General features: G+C 36.3%; 2 protein-coding genes across 2 annotated transcripts in view; one reads left to right on the top strand and one right to left on the bottom strand.

Moving 5' to 3' along the window:
* The window catches only part of LOC106934896 (macrophage mannose receptor 1-like), a 12,084-nt gene extending 9,960 nt beyond the window's left edge, over nucleotides 1-2,124 (top strand). The window contains exons 5-6 of the mRNA XM_015015057.1: nucleotides 4-92; nucleotides 380-2,124. Coding sequence (XP_014870543.1) covers nucleotides 4-92; nucleotides 380-723 — 433 coding nt within the window. The 3' untranslated portion in view covers nucleotides 724-2,124. The remainder of the gene's footprint in view (nucleotides 1-3; nucleotides 93-379) is intronic.
* A 909-nt stretch (nucleotides 2,125-3,033) lies between these two features.
* Nucleotides 3,034-8,243, bottom strand: part of LOC106934899 (low affinity immunoglobulin gamma Fc region receptor III-like) — a 33,395-nt gene continuing 28,185 nt past the window's right edge. Inside the window, exons 5-8 of the mRNA XM_015015060.1 lie at nucleotides 5,672-5,914; nucleotides 4,791-4,898; nucleotides 4,602-4,677; nucleotides 3,034-4,130 (exon numbers count right to left, since the gene is read on the bottom strand). Coding sequence (XP_014870546.1) covers nucleotides 4,625-4,677; nucleotides 4,791-4,898; nucleotides 5,672-5,914 — 404 coding nt within the window. The 3' untranslated portion in view covers nucleotides 3,034-4,130; nucleotides 4,602-4,624. The remainder of the gene's footprint in view (nucleotides 4,131-4,601; nucleotides 4,678-4,790; nucleotides 4,899-5,671; nucleotides 5,915-8,243) is intronic.

Consider the following 8,243-nt stretch of genomic DNA (forward strand, 5'->3'; position numbering starts at 1 on the left):
CAGTGGTCAATGTGCCTTGACTGTGTTTGATGATGGAGGCAGATGGAAGAATGAGAACTGTGGTGAAAGAAAACCCTTCATCTGTTATGATGGTGAGTTGTCCTAATACATATTCTCACAATAAAAGATTTAGTACTCAGTGGCAAAAGACAGTTTAAATTATTCATCTGACAATATGCATTTTCAAATTTGTATTTTGAAAAAATTGAAAATATAAATCAAGTCATGAATGTACAAAACACTTCAAATTCCAAAATGTTCTGTCAAGTCACAGATACATTTCAGTTTTTCCATGCTGTATTTCATTATTCTTATTTATAAATAACAGCCTTAAACATAAGACATTAATTGTTTTTTCTGTGCTGTGAATGTCTGACAGATAAAGTGATCCTGATCAAAGAAAATAAAACCTGGGAGGACGCCTTGTACTACTGCAGAGATCATCATGATGACCTGGTCACCATCACCAACATGGATGACCAGAGATGGATCCAGGAGAAAGTCAAGGAGGCATCGACTGATTATGTCTGGATGGGTCTGCGTTATGCCTGCACTCTGGATTTCTGGTTCTGGGTCAGTAACGAGGTGGTCAGATATAAGAACTGGGCCAAAGGTGAACCGATGGACGACTGTGACATGTCTGGAGCCATGGAGACGGGAGGAGAACATCAGTGGAGGAAAAAAAAGGATACTGAGAAGTTTAATTTCATCTGTTTTAAGTAAATCAAGTAGAACATTTGCTGTGTATAAAAACGTCTAACCAGTTATCATTAGACCTGGGCGTCCAGATTTTAGCCTCCTGGATGGTTTTTGACAACCCTGGACAAAATATAAGAAACTTGCATTATGTCAGTAAAATATTGGAAAAAATTTCACCCTTATTCAAAAAGAAGCAGGATGCATCATTGCATCTAAAGCCCTCAAACAAATTCATCAACAGGTCATATGAAGAAATGCATTAGCAGAATCATGTGACATGTCAAAGCTCACCCAAAAATATGCGGTTTAGATGCACAACTGTTCTGTTGATTTTACCTTTACATTTAACTGAAAACATACAAATTAGTTTAATACAGTTTCAGCAAACATGGAGGACTGAACTGCTGACCGTTTATCTCACTATGAAATATTTATAAGGCCATAAACACAAAGCTCTGCATCTTCAGCTATCTTACCGTTCCAGACTAGCATTTTACTTCCAATAAACGATTCAGGAAGCAGGGCTGCTCTACAAACTGATGGATATGACTCCCACATATTTATGAAGGCCCATAAATATGTGGAAAACCAAAATTCTAATTGAGAAATTGAAGCTATATATCCTATCTATTAAGGTATTATTCATTATATATTATCTACATAAGACTCTCATTAAGGGGAAATAATAGGATGACCTAATCTGAGGTGGTTTAGTTTATTCATTTGAGCAGGAGGGATTGTCTAATCCTCATGGCTAAAAAATATTCCCTTAAAAATGAAAAAAAAAAAAAAAAAATCCCAATGATGTTCTTTTTTCCCCCTTCAAATACCTGCCAGGCATATCGCTGCATCCTGAAAATATTCTTAAAAGTGGTTTCATTTCACAACAACTAAACAAGTCCTTGGATTTCGTGACAGATAAAGATCTTTAGTATTTTCATATTCAAACACTGACATCAATGCTGAACAGAACGCTCACACGACATCCAGGATACACACTCTAAAGTCGGACACTCTTTCTGTGCACAATTTATTTCTTCACACTTTAGTTTCTACAAAAAACATTTAATAGTTGATTTGGATACATTTGTTCTATTTGTTAGCGTGCACATTTAGTTAACACATGTATTTATATCAACTTAAAGTTAATTTTGTGTTAAGATTAACTCTTGTTTGTTTTCTTGCTGTTACTTACCTGCCAGACAAAAGACGGGGTTCAGGGCTCAGCAGGCTTAAATGCTGATTGGACTGCACCACAAGTTCCTGCTGGCAGGGGGGATTTGTAGTTTCTTTGTTTAGAAAGATATTTTGTATTTAAGTAAATATTTGTATTTAGAGTTTAATATTTTTTTTATTTTCATTTTAGGGTGTTTAGTTTAGCCAAACGTAGCTGTACTGTTATTTGTTAGTAATTGTATTCTGTTTAGCTTCTCCTACTGTGTCTAAATTGTTCTGATCAGCCATATAAACCCCTGTGGGTCATTTGGGTCAGTTATGTTTGCTTGTGCAGCCAGTGTGTTGGCATTTTTTTTTTTTTTTTTTTGTCTGAGTTCAGTTTTGTTTCTTTGGCCTCTTTTATGAACTCAGATTATCTTTTTGTCATTTATAAATCTTTGGGTTAAAATAAAATAAAAAAATATTTTTCCAACATTTCCTGTGACTCCTGTTTTTAACTTAGTCCATCACATTTACCTATACAAAAAAAAAAAAAAAAAAAAAGAGAAAGAAAAGAACTTGGGGTAAAAGTCAAATGAGATGTAAATAAGGGTTATTTCAGGTTCTGTATGAAGGTGACTCCATGACAAGATAAACAGGAAAACACTAAATGTTCTGAGGTTTTCCCTGGTGTGGAAGTGAAAACCACATCAGGCTTTTCTTCCCTGTTTTTTTTCTTTCCCTCCAGGAAAACCTGCTGTTTAAGAATAACACTGAGGAAGGAAGAAGAGATGTTGTTTGAGCAGCAATCAGTTTATACAAAAAAATGGGTTTGGGGCTTTTTTTAGTCTTCAAAAATTTAATGTCATAATCTAAAAGTTTACTAGAAAATTCTTCAGTTCCTCTTTCTAATGAAGTGACATTTGCGCACGCACTCATCTTATTGGCCTGTGATGTCATGTGATGCAAACGTTTTCACTCGAGTTCACCTCTCTGTGTTCCTGTTCTTATGATTGACCTGTGGTGAATCTACTGTCTTGGTTCGTGTTACACATGCAACCAAAGAACCAAACAATACGGAAACGGAGTCACTATAAAAATCAGAACATCTTTTATTACATGAAAGCAAATCAGACATACAACAGTGCAGAGCAAGACCCAAATGGGAGGCAGGTACATGATAAAAAATAAAAAAAAGGAAAACAATCAACAATTTTACTTTAAAAAAATATAAAAGGAAACTCAAAAACTAAATTAGAAGATGATGATCCAAGATAGCAAACCAAAACAGCAGCCAAACAGATGAGCAACAAAAAAATGGCACTGCAGACAAAAAAGAAAATCTTACCAAGTATATTTATTCAGTTTCCAGAGCAAATATCTTAACACTTTAAATGAGCCACAACTAACTCAGGAGTAACTTTTCCTGAAGAGAGAGGAGCTTGTTTTAAGTCAGTAATTCTTGAACACTGATAAAAGATGAATAGTTTGACTGAGATATGTTTTCACTAAAAACATGGGAAACCACAAGATCGGCAAAAAAATCCAACCAGGAAGTAGAGGCCTAGAAAACCCGACCCGACCAGGTTGGGTCGGGTCGAGTTTTCTAGGCCGCAGACATTGTTTCCAAGCCTGATCTGATCTAACTAATTATTTTTCATTAGAGTCTCGAGCCCAAAACAAACCCTAAATATTATTTTAATTCAGATTTTACTGCTTTTGTCTACAGACCATAATTTGAAATAGCAGTTGTAATTGTTTTTAGCTTTTCGTTTAACATCTTCCGGCTCCACTTTGTCGCATGTTGTGACCGCAGAGTGAGTCAAGCTGAAATCATCCAGGCTGTGTGACTGACGGGAGCGGAGCAGGGCAGGGCTTTGGTTTTGGGAAAAACATCAATTTCTTTGCACAAAATCTTTCATCGAAAAAGTTCTCTTTGGAAATTGTGTTTCTGTTATCAAATTTATTTTTGTAATTCAAATTCATGGTTTATGGAAATGCAGCTGATGAATTTGCAGCAGATTAAAGGAAAGATAGCATGAAATTACAGAAAACACCATCCAGAATTCATCCCTATACCATAATATGTATGAATTGGTTCAATGCAAATCAAATGATAAAATGTAAAAAAAAAAAAAAAAAAAGTAATCTTTGTCTGTACACGACTAAAAGAGATTTTACAGGTGAACCTCAAATAATGCACCAGATTTGGTCTCATGGTTACTATGGAGATCCATCTGGGGTTTTCTTGTCATGGTGATGATGAACTTCTCTCCCTGGACCAAAAAGAAAAAGACATTACACAGCTAAAGCAGAGTTAAAAAGGAACATATAGCAGGTTCATTTAGCTTCAACTTGGAATAAGTAACCAAAGCAAGTTTGTACACTGACAAAATATAATAAAACAGTTAGAAAATGTGCAAGTTGCCAAATCAAAATTAAAAATTCCTAAATTTTTCCCATGTGTAAGGGCTCTATCATAGAGACTTTGTGTAGTATAAATCTCTGGGTGAAATTTTAGAGTTTGTGTCTTTTGAAGTTGTATTTTTCTTTTCTTGTTTCCAAATTATCTTGTCAAATTTAGACAAAAAGTTTCCGAAAGAAATAACAGTTTAGTCCGATTTGTTATCTGCAAAAAAAATGCTTTGGCCATCAACCACACTCTGAGAACTTCATTCAATAAACTGCTTATGCGTTCACGACCGAACCCACTGGAGAGTAGCAGGACGAATTTCTGCAAACATCACCTTTGTAGGAGGGAGGAGTGAACTCACTGCAGAGGTAAAGCCTGGTCCTGACCGACTGGCTGCTGTGAATCACCACCTTGATCACAAAAGAAGATTTAAAAATATTTTTGATGAAAATTGTTTTTGCATGTTTATGACGTTGATGTGCTCTGGTAGAAATATGGCCGAGTCAGAAGGAGACGCCCTCACATTTTGACTTTATGAAGTAATAGAGCAGCAGCAGCAGGAGAATGAGAACGATGAATCCAATCACTGATCCAATGACGGGGGAAGACGAGCTTCCAGGTCCGGACGGAGCTGTGTTTAGAGATCAATAAAGATTGTTACCTGTGACTATTATAGCACACAGAACAAATAAATGAACAAACTGTGATGGCGAGCCGCGCAGGGTAAGGTCCACACCTCATCATAATTTGATTTCACTTTAATTTACTTTGTGGTTATTACCTTAAATATTCCTTATTATATAATATTTCTTTATTATTCTATAACACCTTACAATGTTTATATGGAGTACACATATATTGACACTGCAAGATCAAAATTCAGTTTTATGTCATATTAATACTAATTTCTTGGAGTTACCTCAAACTCCTCCTGCCTGGAGGGCAAAAGGCCTGGCAGAGGACTGAGCTTCCTGAAGAACAGCTGATGGCCTCACTGGACTGATCCACATGCTTCGAGCTGGGTGGGGGTGTTTTGGGATTCATTTCATTGTTTTGTGTTAATTGTCATGTGGCAGCCATTTTGTTTTCCCATATTGTGTCCATGTGGTTTAGCTAAACCAGTATTTTAGTGACCTAATGCGTAATTTAGGAGGTCAGTTAGTTTGTCTCATGTCAGTTTGAGGGTTTTGTCAGTTATATCTTTGAGTTTAATCATTTGAGTCAACCTCTCTTATTGGCATGCATGTCTAATTGCTGTTATGTTAATCATTTTTTATATTATGGGGCTAAATAAAAAAATCACTTTTTTAATTCAACACCTGTGTTCTCCATTCTGTACCGTTTGGTCCCTGACACAAACACAAAAACAATCATTGCATAAGATAAATGTATTAAAGTCTCCACCTTTAACTCCCATCCAGCTCTGAGTTGAAACTTCTCCTGAATGTTCACACTTGTAGAAACCTTCATCTGACTGAGACACTGCAGAGATCTTCAGCTCTCCTCTGCCGTCATTTTGGATCAGTTTGTCATTATGATAGAAAATCACATCAGAAAGTTTGTTTTCTCCTCTCAGTCTGCAGCTCAGAGTAACAGAAGCTCCTTCAGTCACAGGATGGACGGGGCTCACCAGGAGAAGATCTTCATCTGGAAACCAGACAGAAAATGAAGCTTTAGTCAGAAATCAGCTGCTGGAGACAATTACTGTAGAACAGGCTATATAGAATAAACAGAACATGTTATTTCTATCATAGATGTTTTACATTTTAACTTGTCCACCTTTGTTTAAGCACTAAAATAAGGGGTATTTGTGAAAACACAGTTTTACATAAATTTTAATAAGCTACACAGTAACTCTACGTTGACATGTGTAGTAGCTGCTGAAACAGCAACGAAGACTTTATGGAGCAGAACAAAAATGCACAAAAAATGTCATTTTGAATCTGAAATTTTGACCCGCCTGATTCTGATGGATGACTGAAGCTTTTTATAAGAACTAATTTACATTAAATGTGCACAAAAAGAAAACTGGTCTGTTTAAATTCAGATTGTGATAAACTGCAAAACTCATGTGATTAATGAAATAACATGTATATTAACATACCATATATATTGATGTTGACTGCATTGCTGAACTCTCCTGATCCAGACTCACACCAGTACACTGCTTTAAAGGATCGGTCACTGTTAATGGTACATGAGGATCCAGTCATTTCCCATGAGTTGGAGCAATCTGATAACTGGTGACCAGAGATTATTTCATCATATTCATTCCAATAACTTATCAACCCATCATAGTTTTCTCTAAACTCCATCACTCTCCACTCAGCAGAGTTTCCTCCACAGTTCAGAGTCACAGACTCAGAGGTGAAGTGTTGCTCTCTGTCAGGACTCACTGAGAGAGACGCTGCTGGATGAGGATCTGAAGAACAACATGGAGGAAATAATCAACACAGGCAAGATAGAAAACCACCTTCGATCAAATGTGAATGTTTTATTCATCGTTAGACTTGTTAAAATAATTTTATATACAGCAATTTATTCCTATATCTATATTTACTGAACAAAAATATAAACGCCCCATGTCAAATATTGTTACCATGTGGAGTTAACAAATGAGCTTTTGATGACATTTTATTGTACAAAAGTAATATTTCTCTTGATTTGTGTATAATTTTTAATCCAACTTCCTGTCAGTGACAATTATTCAATTATCACAATTACTGAGTGGTTTTTATTACTGAGTGCATGGATGAGGCATGCCCAGTGCCTCATCCATAAGACAAAATTAACAACAACGGGACAATCCTTGGACTGGGGTCAATAAAAGGCCACCCCAATATGTTAAATTCTGTCACAAGTCATTTTTCCTCAGATGTCTCAGGTTAAAAGGGATCGTGCCATTGGCATGTTGGATACAGGGATGTCCACCAGAGCAGTAGCTGCATGACTCGATGTCCATTATTGGACCATAGGCCATTTAAGAGTTTCCAACAGACTGGCGCTACTGCAAGTTGACCTCATCCTCGTCGGCCACTCCAGCACCAGATCGCCACATATGACTTGTTCATCTGTGGGATCGGCTTTGACCAGCGACACACACAGCTGATAGACTGTTGGTCTGCACAACAGAACATCACACCTCAGACTGTCCATAACCGCCTAGGAGAAACCAACTTGGTCAAGATCAAATTCCTCAGCCTGACCCCTTCATGTTCAAAGGACTGTCAATCAGCTACAAATGGCCAAACCACAATGTTATCAGTACCGATATGAAGATCAGTAATTACTGAAAATATAGTTTGAGTTTCTCTATATATTGCGTGACCCAAATGTTCATAAAACTCTTGTATTTGACATGAGGCATTTATATTTTTGTTAAATGTATAGATACATAAATATATATAATGTACATATGATGTATGCATATCAGAGGTTGTGCTAGAGATGGCAAGAATCACTAGGAATGCTTCAGACCTTGTCATAATTTATGCTTAATCTGTTGCAAAAATAAATAAATAAATAAATAAATAAATAAATAAATAAATAAACCTGTGACACATTTGTTCATCAAGAGAAGATTGTGATGCTGAGAAAATGTTTAAATATTGAACAAACTTTGGTTTAAGATTGAGGGTAGAAAAGTGATGACAATTCTATGGGCCCTGACCAACAGGGGGGCCACCGCAATTTGTTTTTGTTTTTATTTTTTGTTCATAGAAATTAAAAAAAGGGGGCCATGTCAATTACAAATTTAATCATGTTGTGTTTTTTAAAGATTGTTTTTAGCAGTAAAAAATTTATGTTCCCACTTCGAGGTCAAAAAACAATCATCCATATTTGCCCTGAACCCCCTTGGATCTGCTTGAAATGGTTCGTTCCTTGTTGGAGCGCTTCACCGTGACGCTGTTAGCGAGAACGATTGTGACAGTTACAATGCTGCTAAGAAAAATAATAAAATCAGGTTTTCAAAAAA

The sequence above is a fragment of the Poecilia latipinna genome, unplaced genomic scaffold (assembly GCF_001443285.1).
Source record: "Poecilia latipinna isolate Pla-1442-1.1 unplaced genomic scaffold, P_latipinna-1.0 Scaffold1879, whole genome shotgun sequence".
Lineage (NCBI taxonomy): Eukaryota > Metazoa > Chordata > Actinopteri > Cyprinodontiformes > Poeciliidae > Poecilia > Poecilia latipinna.